The sequence below is a fragment of the Prionailurus bengalensis genome, chromosome F2 (genome assembly GCF_016509475.1).
Source record: "Prionailurus bengalensis isolate Pbe53 chromosome F2, Fcat_Pben_1.1_paternal_pri, whole genome shotgun sequence".
Lineage (NCBI taxonomy): Eukaryota > Metazoa > Chordata > Mammalia > Carnivora > Felidae > Prionailurus > Prionailurus bengalensis.
In genome coordinates this window covers 16,231,453-16,253,274 of record NC_057353.1, presented here as the reverse complement: position 1 = coordinate 16,253,274, position 21,822 = coordinate 16,231,453, and the positions used below count along the sequence as shown (strand labels likewise).

The 21,822-nt window shown below is 36.2% G+C and overlaps 1 protein-coding gene across 3 annotated transcripts in view; it reads left to right on the top strand.

Moving 5' to 3' along the window:
• The window catches only part of PDE7A (phosphodiesterase 7A), a 127,369-nt gene that overhangs the window by 63,374 nt on the left and 42,173 nt on the right, over window positions 1-21,822 (top strand). For all 3 annotated transcript variants that reach the window (XR_006300468.1, XM_043601160.1, XM_043601161.1), the window contains exons 2-3: window positions 448-508; window positions 3,999-4,082. Coding sequence is in view for 2 of the 3 variants with exons in the window: in XM_043601160.1 (XP_043457095.1) it covers window positions 448-508; window positions 3,999-4,082 (145 nt within the window). In the remaining variant the exon portion in view is untranslated. The remainder of the gene's footprint in view (window positions 1-447; window positions 509-3,998; window positions 4,083-21,822) is intronic.

Here is a 21,822-nt window from a genome sequence, read left to right as displayed (position 1 = left end):
AAAATTCTCTTACTTCTTGCTAGCTTCTGGGCCATTTGGTTGGTTTTTCATTTTGTTTATTTCTAGCTGATGGGTTTTTTTCAAATGATGATTCTTGTTTGCTTATTCACATGTTTTTAAATTAAGGGCATGGTAAATAGTTGGACCATATCTCTTCTTCAGTTCTGTCTGCCTCTGCAAAATGTCTCTCACCAAGTGGGCTTATCTGACTCTGCCATTAACTTTCTACCTGGTGCGTGTTCCTTACTCTGTATCCACTTGTATGGTATTGCTTAATCGTATTACAGTTGTCTTCCTCACAACTAGAGATTTTAAGGCAGATGCCATATCTAATTTCATTTTGTATATCCAACTTCTTTTGCACAGTGCTTTACAAATAATAATGTCTGTTGAATTTCGTATAACATTACTTGTCATGCATTAAACATGTATGTTTTTTTTCCCTAGAGGCGTGGAGCGATTTCCTATGACAGTTCTGATCAGACTGCATTGTACATTCGTATGCTAGGTAAGCATTATTTATTTTGTACCAATATCAGTTAATTTTGTTATCATCCAGTGTTATTTGAGATTGAGATAGCTTTCAATTTGGTTACTTTTCATTACTATTTGCAATAGAAATAATCTATTATTTTGAAGTTTAAAAGTCTCAAAACCAATATTGAATGTGATATAAATGAAGAGGCATTTTAGAGTAATTGAAAAATCTCTGGCTTAATAACTGGGACTCTATCTTTAGTACAAAATTTTAAATTGAATTCTAGGGGCGCGTGGGTGGCTTAGTCAGCTAAGCTTCTGACTCTTGATTTCAACTCAGGCCATGACCTCACAGTTGAAGAATTTGAGCCCTGTGTGGGGCTCTGTGCTGAGAGCACGGAGCCTGCTTGGGATTCTCTGTCTCCCTCTCTCTCTCTGCCTCTCCCCCACCCCCTACCTCTCTCTCTCTCAAAATAAACATTGAAAAAATTTTTGAATTCTGAGCATTCTTCATAAAAAGTGTTTCAAATTTGTGGAGTTGCTAAATGCTAAAGAGATGTCCATGGACAAAAAGGAGGCCATGAAATACCTGATCACATAGTACTGTCACTGCATGAATTTTGTTGTCACGTGGCTGGCAAGGAAGACCATTTGTCTTTGTCCAGTGTCTGTTCCTAAATTTTTAATATATTCCTCAAGTCCATAAGGTAAAATGAATTTAGATTATATGTGTATAATTTTCTTTCTCTCTCCCTCTCTTTGCCAGATTTCTCTCCTCATCCACACACTCGTCAATCCCTTCTACTTTAATTCATACTATTAAAAACATACTATTAAGATTCCAGGGACACCTGGGTGGCGCAGTTGGTTAAGTGTCCGACTCTTGATCTCGGCTCAGGTCACAATCTCACAGTTTGTGAGTTCAAGCCCTGCATCAGCCTTTGCACTGATGTTGCAGAGCCTGCCTGACATTCTGTCTCTCCTCTCTGACCCTCCCCCGCTTGTGCTCGTGTGCTCTCTCTCTCTCAAAATAAATAAAGAAACTTAAGATTCTAGTAGGCAGGTTTACTTTGCTTTTCTTAAAGGAGTCTTCCATGACTCCTTTCCTCATGCTCAGAATTCCTCCCTCGACTTCTAAGATATTGAGCCATTCATGTTCTTCACCTTTTTCTGGTTTGTTTGTTTGCTTGCCTTTTTCACGAATCCTTTTTCTTCCTCTTAAGCCTAAGTGTTCTCCAGTGCCCCATTTTTGCTCTTCTTCCTTTTTTCCCCTCTTTAATTTCCCTTGGATGTCTGCCTCAGCTCCATTCTACTCTGGTACATATTTTTTTTCCTCACGACTCTGTGGCTTTTTCCTCCTTACAGTCTCCATCTCTCTCAGCAAACATGTTCAGGATTCTGCTCTCCTGAAAACAGACCTTTAGACTCATTTTTTTTTTTAACTCTGTAGAACATTTCCACATGAGTGTAATATGTCTATTAAACAAAACGTTTGTGTTGCCCAAGTCTGTTCATTTTTGTCTTTTGCTGTCTCAGAACATGTAACTCCATTCTTCTGGTTGTCACATCAGAAACCTTCAGGTCCTTTTTGTCTCTTATTTCTTACCTACTCCATGTCTACTTTATCAGCAAATCCTCTTTGCTAATACCTTCAAAACATATCCAGAATTTCACCAGCCACTGCTGTTACCATCCCAATCTAAGCCATAGTTATTTTTTTATTGTTATAGTTGCATTGTTGTACATTAAACCTCCAGAACTTATCATGCACATCCCTTTGAATGACATCTCTCCATGCCCACCCCCCACCAAGCCATAGTTATTGCCTCGTTTCTTACGTTTGCTCCTTAGCCAGTCTCCCTGCCTCTTCCTCTGTGCCTCTTCTCAGTTATAGTCTATGTGGTCAAAGTGAACATTTTGAGACATAAGTTAAATCAGTCTCACTCCTCCCTTCAGAATCTTCTGATGGTTTTCTGTCTTAGACAAATAGCCAGAGGTATTATGATGGTCCACAAAGGTCCTGCGTGATCCAGCCCTGCTACCTCTCTGACCTCACTTGACACTCACCTCACTCTAGTCATGCTGGCCTCTTTGCTTGACCTTGAACATACCCCTTCTCAGGATATTTTATTTGTTCTTCCTTGTGCCTGGAAACTTCTTCTGGATAGCCACATGGCTCACTGCCTCACTTCGTTCAGGCTTCTCTGCTCAGATACCTCCTTTCCAATGAGGTTTTCTCTGACCACACTAGTAAGTCAGTCCTCCCCTACTTCTCCCTCCATATTCCTTTTTCCTTGCTTTAGTTTTCTCCAGGTTAGTTATTGCCATCTTCCGTAGAATGAAATTATTACTTGTTATGTTATTTGTCTCCATGAAAGCATACATTTCATGGAGACAGGGACTTTATGTGTTTTGCTCACTGGTATATTTGCAGTGCCTGACCTGTAGTGGATGCTCAGTAAGAGCTTAGTTTGTTGCAGGGTGAAGGAATCCCCACGTGAGAAAGATGATTAATCATTGTGGGGTGGACTCAGATGACATGAGCCTTGTTGGAAATGATGGCCTTATTTAGAGAAACAACAAGTGAGCAGGAAGTCCTTCTAGGCAAGCAGAATTCAAGGGACTGAAGACCTAAAGGTTGTGCAGTTGGAGGCTGTGGAAGTATAGTGGGGGAAAGTGCTGCCTTTGGAGCCCACAGAGCAAAGTTTAAATCCTGACTCACCCTTTACTCTAGCTTTGTGGCATGAGCAGGCTACCTCTCACAGTCTCAATATCTTCATCTGTAAAATGGGGACTAAGATTCCTACCTCTCAGAGTTGCTTAGAGAATTAAAATAATGCCTATAAGGAGCAGAGTGTCTGGTACACAGTTGCAGTGGTTATTTTGCTCTATGGAGAAGTAGATCCGAAAGTCCTATAGACACATGTAGAAACAATTCTGGGCTTATAAAGGTTGAAGTTTAAGTTAAGACCCAACTAAAGGCCTTGGGTATATCCATAGTCAATGAGAAAAGAGAAAAGTTATATCAAATTAAACATTTATTGCAAAGTCTTTAACACTTTTCTGTACGTTTATAAAATTGTAAGGTCCTTGAGAATAGGTAATATATTTTCTTTCATGTCTCTTATAGTCTATAGGATGGTGCTAGACACTTAATATTTTTCTTTCTGGATTTTTAAAGTTTTGTGCTGAGGATTTTTTAAACTCCTTGTGAATAATAAGATATTAGGTTGGATTGTTACATACTTGTCATGTTTTCAAATGCTAACTTTAAAATTTAGATTGTAATTTTTATTATTGTAAGGGAAGATGAAAAAACCCCCTCATCTAGCCTTACAACTCAATATTGAAAATTTGTAAACCCCTTCACATAAATCCACTCTCAACTACTTATTCCATATATATATCACTAATGGGTCATTACTTGTGAGTATGATACCACATAAACCTTTGCTGCATATGGGAGCTTCTTCCCAGATGGCAGCCTTCTAAGCTTATGTTTTATTCTCGATGTTGTCCAGGAGATGTACGTGTAAGGAGTCGAGCAGGATTTGAATCAGAAAGAAGAGGTTCTCATCCATATATTGATTTTCGTATTTTTCATGGTGAGTGTTGGCATATATGGTATTTCTCTTAGGCTTTCAGTAAACTTTACATTTTCATAAAATTATGTAATTTTTCAAAAGAAAAAATACAAAAAAACCAGTATGTTTTGAATGTCTTAAAAACACTGGGTCATGATAAATGACACTTTATTTCTAGCTAATGTTAGTAAATGCTTAGAGACAATTAGAATTGGAAAGTTTAAAATACGAAAGCTGATATAGTTTTTCTTCTTTCCAATTTAAATGTGAAATACTTTGGTACATTTTTTTTCTTTCATATAAGATATATATGTAATCTTTTAAGTTGTTTTATTCCAAATGTTTTGTCTTCACTACCCTAGATAAAATGTTTTTGTGCAAATGACATTTTGTAAGGTATTTTCATAGCTAATAACGTATATCCTGATTTATTTGAAAATACACCTCCAGCCTTAAAGGTTTTTGGTAGAATGCATATTTTGAAAACAAGTGTTGTGTGGGTCAGACCCATAATGGAGAAAATGGAAAAAACAGAACTTCTAAAACCGTTAAACATTAAACACATCTGGTTTTGGAGGAGTTCCATTTTTGGTAATATTGGATAAATTATTTGGATTAACACTCCAGTTTTAAAAATTAGAAAAACTGGACAAAGTGGAAGACATGTATTTGAGTGTATTGGAATGCTGGGAAGGCAGAGATGAACCTGGCATTTAGGCTACTTTTCCGCTGGGTAGCATCTACTGATTCTGGGAAAGGTGGATGAGAAGCTGAGCAGAGCTTCTGATGGACACTTAAGGCTGGAAAAACAAAAACAGGTGTTAATACTCCACCAAGGTTGGAGCATCAGTCCTGGTAAACCCTTTATGCCATTGGAACCCCAAAGTGGTATCCCTTAGAAATAAATGTGGCTTTGAAATAGCTCAATCTGTGATTAGATTAAGGTAATCTGTGATTTGAGTACCACTAGCCACCTACTTGAAGTAAATGTTAATCTTTGGAGGAAGGTAACATTACCCTAAATCTCAAGTTAACTCTAAATTTTTCATAAAACACTGAATTAAAAATAAAAAGGCAAAAGGAGGTAAGACAGTGTGACCAAAAATGAAGAGGAAATGATAGAAACATCCACAGGAGATTCTAATAATGGAATTCTTTCACATGAGCTTCAAAATGACTATTATGTTGATGGGAGAAAAAAAAAAAGGAATGAGAATTTCAGTAGAGGACTGAAAATTGTGAAAAAAAGAATCAAATAGACGTTTAAGAATGAAAAATAACATACCTTAAATAAGAACTCATTGGAGATGGTTTTAATAGCAAATAAGACCCCAAATTCAGAGAGAATTAGTGGACTGGAATATTAGGTCAAAAGGAAATCATTCAGAATGAAACACAGTGAGGCAAAAGGTAGAAAATATGGAAAAGATACATGGAATATGTTCTAGTTACCTATTGGTCTGTATCTGTCAAGACTTGTGGAGAATCTAAGATTTTACCTCATAATTGAACAAATAAGTTAGCCTATTACCGCTTCCTGGATGCTAACAGAAGACACAAGTCTCCTGGGTCAGAGGCAAAGGACTTCTTATTCATGGCACAGCAGGCAACATGAAAATCATATTGTGTCAGCTCCTCTAGCCCCACCACATCCCATAGTGGCAACCTGGAGGATTTTATGTGGATACTGTGCACACAGTGAATTTTCATTACATCTGAGCAGTAATGAGCTTGGGGAGGATGCCTTTTTTACAGTAATACTTCTCTTTGTCCCAGAAAAAGATATTATTTATTCCTCAAGGTTGCTAGCTGCAAACACAACCCTGAGAAATGGCCCGGGTAAAAATTGGCCAGGGCTTGTCAGGAAGATTGTACAGGGACACTCAGAAGTATCCTCTGTGGAGGATTATCTCTCCCAAAAGTAACAAATGACTCTAAAACGTATTGGCCTAAAGCAACTTTTTTTGTGTTCATGATTCTAAGGTTCAGGAATTTAGTCAGCATATCAGGTTCGATTTGTCTGTGATCCACAGTGCTTTGATTTTCAGCTGGGGTAGTTCAAACAGCTAGAGATGGCTGGGATGGCTCCACTAGCTCCATAGTCTGGGGCCTTGCTTTATCTCCACGTGTCCCCTCCTGGAGCTGGAACATCTAAGATGACTTCTGCATTCTTACATGTGATGCCAGGGTAGGGTAGCTGGTATTTCTGGGACTGGCCAGCGTTTCTTTCTTTCCATAAATGGCAGTCTCAGGGTAGTTGGCCTTCTTCCATGGCAGCTGGCTTCACCCAGAGCAAGCATTCGAAAAGAGAGGAAGTATGGGAACACCTGGTCTCTGACCATGTGGGCATGGACACTGGCACATTTTCGTTTTCTGTTGATCAGCTGTGTCACACAGCTTGCTCAGATTCGTGCACAGAGGACATAGACCCCACTTGTCAAAGGGAGTAAGGTTAAAAGTTTTTTAATCTTCTATCCTTAATCTGGCACAAAATGTGTTAAAAAGGTTATTAGGGTCCCAGGAGAGGAATGGGAAAATATAGCAGAAGTAGTCTTTGGAAAGGTAATGGCTGAAAAATCTCTAAAGCTTGATAAAACACATTAACGTACAGATTCAAGAAGCCTTATGAATCTTAAGTACAGTAACATTACAAGAAAACCACAGTAGATTAGCACAGTATAAGTAGAAACCAAAATCAAAGAGAAATGATTTCACTCATATGTGAGCAAAAACAAATGACCAATGGGGGGGGGGGGTAAAAAGAGAGGGAGGGAGGCAAACTAACAGACTCTTAGCTATAGAGAACAAACTGATGGTTACCAGAGGGGTGGTGGGTGTGAGTATGAGTGAAATAGGTGATGAGGATTAAGAAGGGCACTTGTGGTGATGAGCACTGAGTGTTGTGGGGAAGTGTTGAATCACTATATTGTACACCTGAAACTAATATTACACTGTATGTTAACTAACGAATTTAAATAGAAACACACACACACACACACACACACACACACACACACACACACATCTATATCTATCTATGTATATAGGGCATTTTAAACCTGAGAGTAAACTCTTTTCCAAAATGGAAAAGAAAAGGGGTGCCTGGCTGGCTCAGTCAGTAGAGCATGCAAGTATTGATCTCAGGATAGTGACTTCAAGCCCCACACTGGGCACAGAGCCTACTTAAAAAAAGAAAGAAAAAAGACATGCAAAATGGAAAAGTAAACCAAATAAATAAGTAAAAGTAGTGAGAATGGGAAATAAAAGTAGTGACAGAGAAAGAAAATCATTATCTTCAAAGGAGCAGCCATGAGATTGCCAGAAACAGATTCTGTTTCAACAGAAACTAAGAAGCTAGAAGACAAAGGAAAGTTAGCTTCAAAGTGATGGAAAAAAATAAATAACTGTCAAACTAAAATTTCACCCACAAACTCTTCCAGAGAATAAGAGAAAAAAGGACACACTTCACAACTTATTATAGGCCAGCATAATCTTGCTACTAAAACCTAGCAGGGATATGACAAGAATAGAAAATTACAGCCAGTATCACTCACGAATATAGATGAAAGTATAACATACTATCAAATTAAATCTGCAATTTTTAGGAAAAAGAATATATTTTGACCCAATTTCTATTTTCCCAGAAATATAAGATTGGCTTAACATTCAAAAACCAGACATTATAATTAGCCGTGTTATTAATAGAATAAAGGAGAAAAGTCACAGAAAGACCAATATATAAAGAATGTCATTTATCACCTTTTCTATTCAGTATTATTTTGGAGTCTCTAGCTAGTACTGTAATTTAAGAAAAAGAAATAAAAGATATAAAGATTAGGAAAGAAGTATAAGTGTCACTATTTATGGATGACATGATTATGTACTTAGAAAACTATTAGGAGTAATAGGTGAGTTTGCAAATTTGAAGGGTGCAAAGTCAATATGTAGTTGTATTTCTGTAAAGCATCATTGACAAAAATTGAAATAACAATTTAAATTTACATCAACGAAAGATCAAATATGTAGGGATCAGTCTAACAAGAGATGCATATGACTCTGTATAGGAAACTATAAGATATTATAGAGAAAAGAAGACCTAAGTGAACAGAAGTATATACTATTGTTCATGGATTGGAAGATTGAATATTTTAAAGATGGTAGTTTTTCTTGAATTGACCTATAGATTTAGTGAAATCACAATAAAGATCCCAGCAGGGTTTTTTTTTTTTCCCTTTGGTAGAATCGACACACTGTAAAACCTACATAAAGATTAAAAAAGCCCAGGGGCACCTGGCTGGCTCAGTGGGTGGAATGTGTGACTCTTGATCTCAGGATTGTGAGTTTGAGCCCTGCATTGGGTGTAGAGATTACTTGAAATAAAATCTTGAAAAAAAAGAAAAAGCCCAAAGTAGTCAAGACAATCAGAAAAAATAAGAACCATGTTATAGAAGCTTTATATTCCTCCCAGTTCTAAAGACTTGTTATAAACTATAGTTATAGTTAAGGTAGTGTGATATTGGTTCAAGGACTGAGAAAGAGGCTAATGAAACATTGTAAGTTTCAGAAACAGATGCACACATATTGGGGATGTTTGGTTACAAATGTAGTAATGTAGTGGAAAAGATTATCTTTTCAATAAATGGTCCTGCAGTTGGTGAGATCGAGCCCCGAATCAGGCTGTGCTGGGCTCTGGGATTCTCTCTCTCCCTCTCTCTCTGCCCCTCCCCCACTTGTGTGCACACTCTTTCTCTCTCTTTCAAATGAAATAAGCATTGAAAAAAAATTTTTTTAAATAAATGATGCTGAATCAATTGGCTACCCATATGGGAAATCACGAATCTTGACCCCTTATTCACATCATAACAAAAAAAATCAAATTTGGGCGTATTTAGTTTTCCAAATTATACTGATAAGTCAAAATGAGCAAGAAGAATTGATTTAGTGATGTAGATAGAGGTGGTGATAAGGGAAACCTGACGATTAAATGAATTTAAAAGAACAGGAAGATAGATGTAGCAAATACAGACAAGTGAAAGTCCTTTAGAGACTTTTCACTGTGAAGAAAAGGAAAGAGAGAGGCAGCTGTCAAGGGAAGTAGGATCACTAAAGACAGAAATTAATAGCAAGACTGGGAAACAAAAAGACCTGGACACCTGGAAATTTTTTAAATTCTAAAATGCTTGAGTCAAAGAGGAGATGAAATCTGATTTTGCAGACTATTAAAAAATGATCATTAAGACTACACATGAAAAAACGGTGAAATTCAGTTAAAGCAGTGCTTATGGGAAAATTCATGGCATTAAAAATATTTACATTAATAAACAGGAAAAAATGGGGCACCTGAGTGGCTCAGTCAGTTAAGCACCCAACTTCGGCTCAGGTCATGATCTCACGGTTGGTAGGTTCGAGCTCTGCATCGGGCTCTGTGCTGACAGCTCAGAGCCTGGAGCCCGCTTCAGATTCTGTGTCTCCCTCTGTCTGCCCCTCCGCCACTTGCACTCTGTCTCTCGAATTGTCTCAGAAATAAATAAACATTTTAAATAAAACGTTTTAAATAAACAAATAAATAAATAAATAAATAAATACAGGAAAGAATGAAATAAGTGAATTAAATAGTCAAGTTCAAGAAGTTAGAAGAATAACAAAGTACACCTAAGGAAGGATGAAGATAGCAGTTAGTAAAAATAAAAAACAGAAATTAATGAGTTAAAACCTAAAATAAAAATAAACTAAATAATTACTCTTTGCAACAAAATCGATAATGCCGGCTAACTCAGTCAAGGGATTAAATTAAGCTATGATGAATACTTAAAAACTAAGGGGAGGGGGGAATCCTTAACAGATACAAGGGAAATTAAGAATAAAAATAGACTGCTTAAGAATAATTCTGATTTGGGGCTCCTGGGTGGCTTAGTTGGTTGAGCATCCAACTGACTCTTGATTTCAGCTCAGATTGTGATTCCAGCATCATGGGATCGAGCTTAGCATGGAGCCTGCTTGAGATTCTCTCTTTCCCTCTGCCCCTCTCCCCTGCTTGCTCTCTCTCTTTCTCTCTAAAATGAAAAAAAAAAAAAAAAAGGGAATAATTTTGATTAATTTTTTGTTTAGGAAAACACATTTTTTAAATAAAAATGTTATTTATGTTAACATGGGTTTATTATATTTCTTTAAAAGACTATTTTTTAGAACAGTTTTGGGTTCAGAGCAAAATAGAGAGGAAGTATAGAGATTTACCACATACCCCCATACCACAGATGCATAGCTTCCTCTACTATCAACATCACCAACAAGTGTGATACATTGATTAGAATTGATGAATCTATATTGACACATCATAATCACCCAGAGTCCATTGTTTACATTAGAGTTCACTCTAGGTGTCGTACGTTCTATGGGTTTGGACAAATATGTAATGACACGTATCCATTGTTATACAGAGAATTTTTATTGCCCTAAAAATCCTTTGTGTTCCACCTATTTATCCCTCCTTTCCCCAACCATTAGCAACTAATGATCTTTTTACTTTATAAATTGCTTTGCCTTTTCCAGAATGTCATATACGTGGAATCATACAGTAGGTAACGATTAAGTGAATTTAAGAAAACAGGAAAATATATGTAGCGAATACAGACAGATTGTCTGTATTTTCAGATTGGCTTTTTTAACATGAATAATACTCATTTTAGATTACTCCTTACCTTTTCATGACTTGATAGCTTCTTTCTTTTTAGCACTGAATAATATTCCATTGCCTGGATGTACCACAGTTTATTTCTCCCCTACCTACTGAAGGACGTCTTGGTTGCTTCCAGGTTGTGGCACTTACGAATAAAGCAGCTACAAACATCTATATGCAAGTTTTTGTGTGGATATAAGTTTTTGACTCCTTTGGATAAATACCAAGGAGTGTGATTGCTGGATTATATGGCAAAGAGTATGTTTAGTTTGGTTAGAAGCTGCCAAACTGTCTTCCAGAGTGGCTGTACCACTTAGGATTCCTTCCAGTAATGAATGGGAATTTCTGTTGCTCCACATTCACATCAACATTTGGTGTTGTGAGTATTCTGAATCTTAGCCTTTCAGATAAGTATGTAAAGGTATCTTGTTTTAATTTGAAATTTCCTGTGGGTCATCTTTTCATAGGCTTAATTTGCCATCTGTGTCTTCTTTGATGAGGTATCAAGGTTTTTGGCCCATTTCTTTAATCAAGTTGGTTATTTTCTTGTAGGACATTAAGAGTTCTTTGTGTACTATGGATAATAGTCCCTTATTAGATATGTCTTTTGTAACTATTTTCTCCCATCCTGTGGCTTGTCTTCTCATTCTCCTGACATTGTCTTGCAGAGCAGAAGTTTTTAATTTTAATCAAGTCCATCTAATCAATTTCTTTCATGGATCGTGCATGTCTTTGGTGTTGTTTCTAAAAGGCATTTCCATACCTAAGGTTGTCCAGATTTTCTTCTGTGTTATCTTCTAGGAGTTTTATAGTTTTTTATTTTATACTTAAGTCTATCATCCATTTTGAATTAATTTTTGTGACGGGTGTAAGGTCTGTATTACATTCATTTTTTTGCATATGGATGCCCAGTTGTTCCAGCACCATTTGTTGAAGAGACTTTCTTTGCTCTGTTGTATTGCTTTTGTTCCGTTGTCAGAGATCAGTTGGCTATTTTTATGTGGGTTTATTTCTGGGCTTTCTACTTTGTTCTACTGGTCAATTTTTCTGTTCTTTTGCCAGTACCACACTGTCTTGATTTTTGTAGCTTTATAGTAAGTCTGGAAGTTGGACAGTGTCAGGCTCCCAACTTTGTTCTTCTCCTTCAATAATGAGTTGTCTAGTCTGGGTCTTTTGCCTCTCTGTGTAAACTTTACAATCAATTTGTTGATATCCACAAAATAACTTACTGGATTTTGATTGGGATTGCATTGAAACTAAGGATCAAGTTGAGAAGAACTGACATCTTGACCATATTGAATTTTCCTATCCATGAACATAAAATATCTCCATTTATTTAGTTCTTTTTTTATTTCTTTCCTCATGTAGATCTTGTATGTATTTTACTAGATTTATTAATAAAGTATTTCATTTTGAGGGGTGCTAATGAAAATGGCATTGTGTTTTTCATTTCAAATGCCATTTGTTTATTGCTGGTACATAGGAAAGCAATGAACTTTTCTATATTAACCTATATCCTGCAACCTTGCTATAATAATTGCTTATTGGTTTCAGGAATTTTTTTGTTTATTCTTTCATGTATAGACAATCATTTCTTCTGTGAACAAAGAGGGTTTTCTTTCTTTCTCTCCAATCTGTATATGTTTTATTTTCTTTCTTATTGCATTAGCTAGGACTTATAATGTTAAAAAGAATGGTGAGAGGAGACATCCTTGCCTTCTACCTAATCTTAGTGGGAAAATGTCAAGTTTCTTACCATTTAGTATTTTAGCTGTGGGTTTGTTTTTTGTTTTGTTTTTGTTTTTAAGAGGGTACATGCACGTGCACATGGGAGCAGGGGAAGGGCAGAGGGTTAAAGATAATCTTTTTATTTTAAAATTTTATTTATTTTCATTTTTTTAGAGAAAGAGTACAAGTGGGGGAGAGGGGCAGAAGGAGGGAGAGAGAGTGAAGCAGGCTCTGCACTCAGCATGGAGCCCAATGTGGGGCTTGGTCCCATGACCCTGGGATCATGACCCAGGCCAAAATCGAGAGTCAGATGCTCAACCTACTGAGCCTTCCAGGTACCCCTAACTGTGGGGTTTTTATAGATATTCTTTATCAAGTTGAGAAAATTCCCAATATTCCTAGTTAACTTGAGAGGTTTTATCATGAAAGGGTGTTGGATTTTGTCAAATACTTTTAATGCATCTGTTGGTATGATCGTGTGTGTGTGTGTGTGTGTGTGTGTTTAAGTCTGTTGATGTGATGGATTACATTAATTTATTTTTTAATGTTGGACCAGCCTTGCATACGTGGTATAAATACCACTTGGTTGTAGTATATAGTTCTTTTAATACATTTTTGTATTTGACTTGCTGATATTTTGTTGAAGATTTTTGCACCTATAGGCATAAGAGATACTGGTCTGTAGTTTTCTTAGAATGTTTGTGTCTGGTTTTACTGTTAGAGTAATGCTAGCCTCATAGAGTGCATTAGAAGTATTCCCTCTGTTACAGTCTCCTGAAAGAGATTGTAGAGAATTGGTATAATTTCTTCCTTATGGGTGCAGTAGAATTCACCAGTGAACCATTTGGGCCTGATGTTTTCTGTTTTGGAAAGTTATTAATTATTAATTCCAATATTTTAATAAATAATAGGCCTATTCAGATTGTCTATTCTTGTGTGAGTTGTGGCAGACATTTACTGTGGGGTTCTGGTCAGACCTGGAGGTAAATCTCACTAAATTGTTGGGATGCCCCATGACTGGGTCTCAGAATTGGTCACACTCAGCCTCCAGAAATTCATCAGTTATTCATCTGTGCTCCAGTAAATTGTTCTTCTTTCTCATCATCTCTTGGTCTCTCACATCTTGAGGGAGGTGGTTTGCCCTGTGTCCTCACCTCTCTTACAGATCCTAGAAGAGTTCAGTCTGGTCAGCTTTTTATTTATTGTTAGGACAGAGTGGCAGCTTCCAAGCTTCTTATATGTGGATACAGAAACTGGAAGTACTATTGTGTTATTTTTTAATGAAATGATAAACAAGTATTTACAAATTTCGTTTTAATTTCTATCATGGTGAATATCAGTAGCTGTAACTCATATAAGCGAGAGCTCTTTGGGGCAGTCAGTAATTTTAAGTGTAAAGGAGTTGTGAAAAGCAGCATGTTTGGGAAAGTTGCCCAAGAGTTACGTCAAATCATGAGGTCTAGAGATTTTACAGGCAAATTCTTCTGGATCTTTAGAAGACTGATGATTATTTTTAAGAAGAAAATACACTCTTATTGTACGTGTCTGTTAAAAAAAGTTTTTGAAAAAAAATTTAGCAAAAGAGATTCCAACAGTATAAAAGAACAATAGTCCAGTCTTAGTGGGTTTGTTTTAAGGAAGAACGCAAGCATAATTCAATATCTAGATTTTGTGGGGGTTTTTTTTGTAACAATATGTTGACAACATTGGTTGCTTCCAGGAAGAAATGGGTGATTGAGAAAATGAAATAAAAAGTGTTTTATTGTAGAGCCTTTTGAATTTTGATTCATGTGAATTTATTATCATTGAAAAGTTTAAATAAAATTATTTATGAATATTGTAATATTCATGAATTAGGATGTGAATAAGGATATCAGTAAAAAGGTTAATTCTAAATATTGATATTATAAAGAAAGGTGCAGTTATATTGGGAGTCTCTAGAATAACCCCTTATCTTTCACTGAATTTACTGAAATGGAGGATTTGAAACGTGTAATTAATATTGGAATTTTATTTATTTTTTTTTCCTTTTTTTTTTTTTTTTTAATTTTTTTTTTCAACGTTTATTTATTTTTGGGACAGAGAGAGACAGAGCATGAACGGGCGAGGGGCAGAGAGAGAGGGAGACACAGAATCGGAAACAGGCTCCAGGCTCTGAGCCATCAGCCCAGAGCCCGACGCGGGGGTCGAACTCACGGGCCGTGAGATCGTGACCTGGCTGAAGTCGGACGCTTAACCGACTGTGCCACCCAGGCGCCCCAATATTGGAATTTTAAATAAGGACATAAGAGACCTTTTGGTTGGGAGAGTTGAAAGTACTCTCTAGTGGAATTAAAATAGGATCGATGACTTCTAATCATTACAAAGCCAAGAACTAATAATAAAAATTCTAAAGGACAAAACAAGAGTAGACCAAAGATATCAATGATAGTAATAAAGGTAAAGGATGAAATATACCTTCTAAGAGATGAAGAAGCTCAGATTAGGTAAAAAATGAAACCTAATGACAAACACTGGTTAAAAACAATATGAAGCAGTACCAAGCTAGAAGAGGTTACGTTGGGTTTGGAGATCTACACTTGTATCCTGATCTACTGATTTACAACGATTTAGGATGGTGTCTCAGAATGTATGGAAGGGTATCTCACAACTCTTGACCTCATCATGCTGCTGTTTACAAAAGGTGAAGACTCTAGGTTGGAAATTGACTGTCACTGTAGGGTCGGTCCTGTAGTTTCTGCAAAACAGTATCTCTCTAAGCCAAAAAGATGATACAATTTGGAGAATTCCTTTTTTTTTTTCATAGAGAAAAAATGAATCATTGTTTCCTACTGGTATAGTAGCTATTGTTCATCACAGAGGTCGGAATTCTTAAAAGAAAAATCTTAATCTTATGTTTTATGAAATGTGATCTAATCAGAGAGTGAGCACACGCTCCTGCTATGACCTAAACCTCCCATGAGCCATCTTCAGGAGCCTCCTCTTCTTCAGACTTGGCAAAGGCACCTACCTGCCCTTAAGCAGCTCTCTGGGTTAAGTTTAAGCCTTCAGAGGGACTGAAGCATTTGAAAGACTTTAGTAATGTGTCCTCTCCCTTATGTATAATTAAAAATAAGATTTTATTTTTCACAATGACACAACCTTGCATGCTGAAATTAAAATAGTTTCTACATGCTCAGGTTGCAAACTTCTAGATAGATGTATTAAATGGATTGAAATTAGAATGTCTACCGCTCCTTAACTCCCCTCTTCTGTGTACCTCTGTGGTTGTAACTTAACCTCACTCTTAATTTTCCCGTTGTCAAATTCCTGTCTCTTTCTGCTCTTTCATTGCTTAAATCCAGTCTGCATTAAATTCCTTGTATTTTGTAACCAAAAATAGCTGCCATATTTCTTTCCTCTCTGTCCTCCTTATCTCTTATCCTACTTGATTCAGACCTTTATCACCACTGTCTGGGATTATTCTGGTATTATCTTAACCATTGTCCTTATTTTTAGGATTTATGTCTTGTAATATAACCCATGCTCTGTACCCAAAGTCGGATCTTTCTAAAGAAAGGAAAAGCTTAAAATATAGGGGGAAAATGCATCACAGCAGGTAAAGACACATAATACACTATCAGCATATTAATTAAAACTTATTTTTTTGTCAGTAATTTTGTGTTCTATCTGTTGTATCTGTGAGGTGCTGATATTTAAGTGCTAGAATAGTTTTAACTAATTTCTGGATTATGACTTTCTCCATGTTGATATATTATCTTTACTACAATATACTATCTTTACTACGAGACATCTGCATTGCAATATTGAGCTTTTCTTTTAAGGTTTTTTTTATACATACAGTTAATAATAAACAGTGTTTGGGTTTCCCCTCAAGATAGCTGGCCAGTTAGGGAACAATCCCAGGCTCCAAAGGTAATAAGTAGGGCCTCAGCAGTAATTTTTTTCTATAGGTATTACAGTTTTTCTGCCTTGAGTTTTTGTCATTTGGATTGTCTGTTATAAATCCTTCTCTTAAGGCCCCAGTATGATTTGCCATAGGCCTTATCATACAAGTTTTGACTTTGAGTCTTTCTGAAAGAGTATGAAGAAGCCACAGAAGAAAATCAGTTCAACACAGAAATACCTTAAATATGGAAACAATGTCCAGCCTCACTACCAATCAAACAAATTCCTATCAAATTTAGGAGCTTAAACTATCAGCTAAAGTGCTGGTGATAGTTACTTTGTTAGAGACTCTAGGGGGCAATTCCTCAGTATGCATCAAGAATTTTAAACATTTTTTTCTTTGTTTTCACCACTGGAAATGTATGCAAAGGGAATAATCATTGGTAAATGTTAATGTATGTACAAAGATGTTCACTTTGTTTTTGTTTGGTTTTGTTTATAATAGGGAAATGTATTAAATTGTGGTATTAGTGACTGAAATATTTAGGAGTAAAAGACCAGAATGTTTATAATCAACCCTCAGATGTTCAGAAGAAGAAACGTCCATGGACACTCTATGCAAATATTAAAGCAATGGAAAAAAATGTTAACAATGGCAAATCTGAGTAAAGGGTATTCCTTGTACTATTTTCAGTTTAGTTTACAACCTTTTGTATTTTATACCTGTATTTTGAAATGATCTCCAAACAAAAAAGGTTGGTAATTAAATTATATGTAAGCTTATTAAAAATGAAGGGTTTATAATCAGAATATATATGTTAATTAACTGGTATTGGACCAGTTCTATGGTTGCTTATTACAGAACTGTGGGAATTCAAACTTTGGGAAGATGATTAAAAACTTACTTGTACTCATGTTACAGAGGGATTTTGATGGTCGCCAGTCGTCTTTGCCAAGAAGTGTTTCCCAAAGATCTGGTTTTAACCTGTAATCAGAGTTAGTCTGGCATGTTTATTGCAATGATTCTACTTTAATCAATAAATTCTACATTTTTAAGTTAAATCTTTCCTGAAATGGATGTATCATACAGAAGCCTTGTTCTTAACTAGATTTTTTTCCTTTTTCTTTTGTCTCTAATGCTTTTAGTGGGCTGTTCATGCTAAGTTCTTTTGTGAATTTATCAGGTATTATCTTAGTTCTGTGGGGCAAGAAATCAAAAACTTTGCCCAGATATCATCTCTCACTGAAGAGATTTTTCTGAAGCAATCTTTTGCCTTTGTTTTTGTTCTTATTAACTTCTGTGTTATATAGCACATAAGGTAATATGTATCATACATATGAAAATGTTGGTGCTAACACTTTTTTGAGACCCACTGACAAATTTCAGCTTTCATCCCATTCTTAAAAGATCCCTAACTTTCAGACCTGTTCTGTCTGGGAGTTACTCCTACTAAGGTACAGATTTCTGGTCCTCCCATTTAAAAACTGATTCTTGATGTCCTTCATTCAACTAATTTGAACCTGTTTGGTCTCCCAATTTTATAGTGTGAAAATTCTATGTTTGAGGCACCTAGTGACAATGAGCAATGTATAGCACTAACAAATTGGGAGGAAAAGATAAGGGGGGTGAGAAGGAGGGAGAGAGGAATTGTTTGATTAGAGAGAGCAAGGGGCTGATGGAGACATGGGGCTGACAGGAGAGTAGTTTCTGCTGAAACTGTGTGTCCCTAACATCAGCTCCTGTGCTCTGGAGCATCATTCCTTGATGTAATGGCTTCTCATGTTTCTGCTTTCACTCAGCTCTAAAGATCACCAGGAGACTCCTCATTTCACTTGCCTCCTTGTGAGTAAGGTGGCTTACTTTCAGTAGGCTGGATTAAAAGCCCCAAATATTCCTACAAATATTTTTCGATACCTGATCTCTTGAAATACAATATTTTGAGTCTTCAGTTTATTGGACTTGATGAAATGAATTCTGTATTGACATTTTGTCAGAATTTGTCCCTCGTTTCCTCCTAAAATTGTATGTCCCTCAATTTAATAAGTCATTCTTTTAGTTACACCTTTTTAGCTTATATAATAAATACTAATATCTTTAAAATGTAAAAGAACTATTAAAACACTGCATGTGCACTCAGAAAGTCGGGTGTGTCTTTTTAAAGATTCTGGGATGATTATCAACTAGTAACAGAAGCTGCCAGCTTGACAGTTACTTCTTTTCATGGAATTCACCAAAGCTTACTGACGTCATCCAGACTGGAAGGCACGGTCTCTCTGCCAATATCAGACAAGAAGTAATACAAGGAATATGGTTGTTGGGTTTTTTTTACAGCTTTTTTTTTCATGTCTACGCAAATGCAGTTTTTTCCATTTTCTTTTACTCCTGGCACATGGTAATGTTTCAGTCCATGTAAATGTGTTTTACCCATTATCTTGAGCTTTTTATTCATTTTAGCACTTTACTCCACCCCATAATAGGGCAGCAAGGGAACTTGTCAGGATATTTATATTGTAGTCTAAAAGCTTTTAAATTTACAGGCTTTTAGTCATAATTCGTTTTTTTGTTCCTGGCCTCTGGCAGCTTCTGGCTAATAGTAGAGGGTGAATATAATTTTGTTGCATCAAATTGACTAAAACTGTATCTTCTACCAGTTAGATTTTATTTTATTTTTTTTAATTTTTTTTTAACGTTTATTTATTTTTGAGACAGAGAGAGAGCGAGCATGAACGGGGGAGGGTCAGAGAGAGAGGGAGACACAGAATCCGAAACAGGCTCCAGGCTCTGAGCGGTCAGCACAGAGCCTGACGCGGGGCTCGAACTCACGGGCTGTGAGATCATGACCTGAGCCCAAGTCAGCCGCTTAACCGACTGAGCCACCCAGGCGCCCCTACCAGTTAGATTTTATAGGGTCCTACTTCTAGCTCTGTAAGTATGATAACGAACTATTAACCAGATTCAGGCTGGTTGCTGACTTTCTGTTGAATCAAATGTCTCATGTTGTCTTTATTGTAATGACTTTCTATGAAAAGATATAAAACTCCTTAAACTTTTTCTGAGATCCTCATGTGTGTTTGATTTGGGATTGTTCCCTGTCTTCCTAACAGGGCTGTGTTAGACCTCAGTACCTGTTTTATACTGAGTTATATGATCAGAAAGAACATCTGTTTGTATGTGTTTTGAGTTTAAAAGCTTGGGTCTCACTAGTTTTATTGTCTTAGATGATCTCAGTCTTTAATGTGTAATAACTCCCATACAAAGGTAGATCCTGTTATATTTGGTAGCTTTTTCTGCTTCTTCCCTTTAAGTGTAAAAGTTGTTGCTTGGAGTTTCCCTCAGCCATGACTTTGTCTTTGTTACAGAATTTTTCTCATTATCTTTCCTATTGTACTGTAAATAGTACAATAGTACTGGCCAGTACTTTACTATTTACAAGCATATTTTCTTCAGCCATTATTTGTTTGATCTGCTAACACAGCTATTCATCACTTGTAATTTAGTCTCATTCCAAATGAAGGCAAGCCAGCCTCTACTTACAGCTGTGGTGTTGTAGACTGAGGTCATCTTTTGCTGAGGTTTCTGTTAAATTTTAGTTTGTTCCCAATCATTCATCTGTCTTGAAATCGCATCTGTAATATGTAACGTAAACAAACATGTCTATGTTAGTTCACAGAGATAGCACAAAAAACAAGAATCTTATGTCTTTTTTCTCTGTCTTTTTCATCATGAATGTTCCTACTTCCAATCCCCTGTACCACCTGCCTACATTTAAAAACCACTGATTTTTGTTTCTTTGTCCCAAGTTGATAGAACATTCTGTCCCCTAGATATCTTCTCTAACTTCAAAGCATAAATTAGGGAGCTGATATGGAATGGACATTAATCTTAATACATTTTAATGGTCTAATTGTACCTAGGAGAACTGGGGGAATAGGAGATTCAACTTTAGGCTTTATTTTACCTGTTACACTTAAGTCTTTGTTCTTTCCTTTTTTTTTTTTTTTTTTTTTTTTTTTTTGTCTGTCTTTCTCAGTTCACTAATAAGGTAATTAAAAATGTAATGAATAAGGAGCTATCTTCAAGTCCTGAGTTTGAACATAAGAGGGATCCAACATACCATATATCCCGTGTCTGAAGGGGGGAAATGCCTAATCCATAACAATAATAACAATAATCTTATAATCTTTTAAAAGACTTTTATACCAATTATTTTATCCTGTCAAAGTGAACATTGAATTCCATAAACTAAGCTTATAAGAATTGCTTAAGGGAAAGAATATTGATTGTACAGTTTATTCTCATATTAACATTGATCTGGTTTTAGATTATGAGTAGCTCGTTTATTTCTTTGATTTGCATTAAAGCTTGGACTGTTTATATATTCATTTTAAAATAATAACATTTTACATGCAAAATATGCATATTTTGAAATCTTTTAAATATGTGCATTTATTTCTATACTACATAAAAGTATGCTGTGGTCTTCAGGATGAAGTATGCTATCATGAAGAATAAATTTGGTTTTGTTAAAATAAGTAATGTGAGGTCATGTGTTTAAAAATATTTGAACGTGAGGGACGCCTGGGTGGCTCAGTCAGTTAAGCGTCCAACTTCAGCTCAGGTCATGATCTCATGGTTTGTGAGTTCAAGCCCCGTGTCGGGCTCTGTGCTGACAACGTAGAGCCTAGAGCCTGCTTCGGATTCTGTGTCTCCTCTCTCTGCCCCTCCCATGCTCATGCTCTGTCTCTCTCTCTCAATAAATAGACACTAAAAAAATTAAAAATATTTGAACTTGAAGCTAATACAGTGTTATAGGTCAATTATACCTTAACTAAAAACAAATTTGATACCTATGATAACTATAGCTATTAAGTGTTAATTGTTTATTCTTTCCCAAAAAAGACATATTGCATGTATTATTTAATTTTTACAACAGTCCTATGATGACTATTTTACAGTGAGGAAATGGTAAAGACCTTAAATAACTTTCCTAATGTCACGAAACTAGTAGAAGTGGCAGAACTGGGATTTAGACTCAGGTGTGTAACTCCAAAGCTCATGTATTTATCTACTCTGCTGTACTGCCTCTGCATATCAGCATGCACTGCTCTACTAAAGGCCATTGCTTTATGCACGTAGCTATTTTCTTCCTCATTTATCCACACATGCCAAGTGTAGATGTTCTTACAAGAAAATTTGTCCCATAGACATAGATAAGTAATTATTCAGTATTTTAACAATAACCTTTCAGATATGGCTTCTGGGGTGTGTGTGTGTGTGTGTGTGTGTGTGTGTGTGTGTGTTTAGGAAAATTAAAGGAGAGGTTAGAATATAGAATGCCTTCAGGTTTTTTTATTCCTTTACCATTCCACATGACATTGCCCTAGACTACAGTTAAAACTGAATTTAAAAAACATTGTTTAAATAGTCTCCAAGGGTAATTCATGATTATATGCATCTAAGTGATTTTT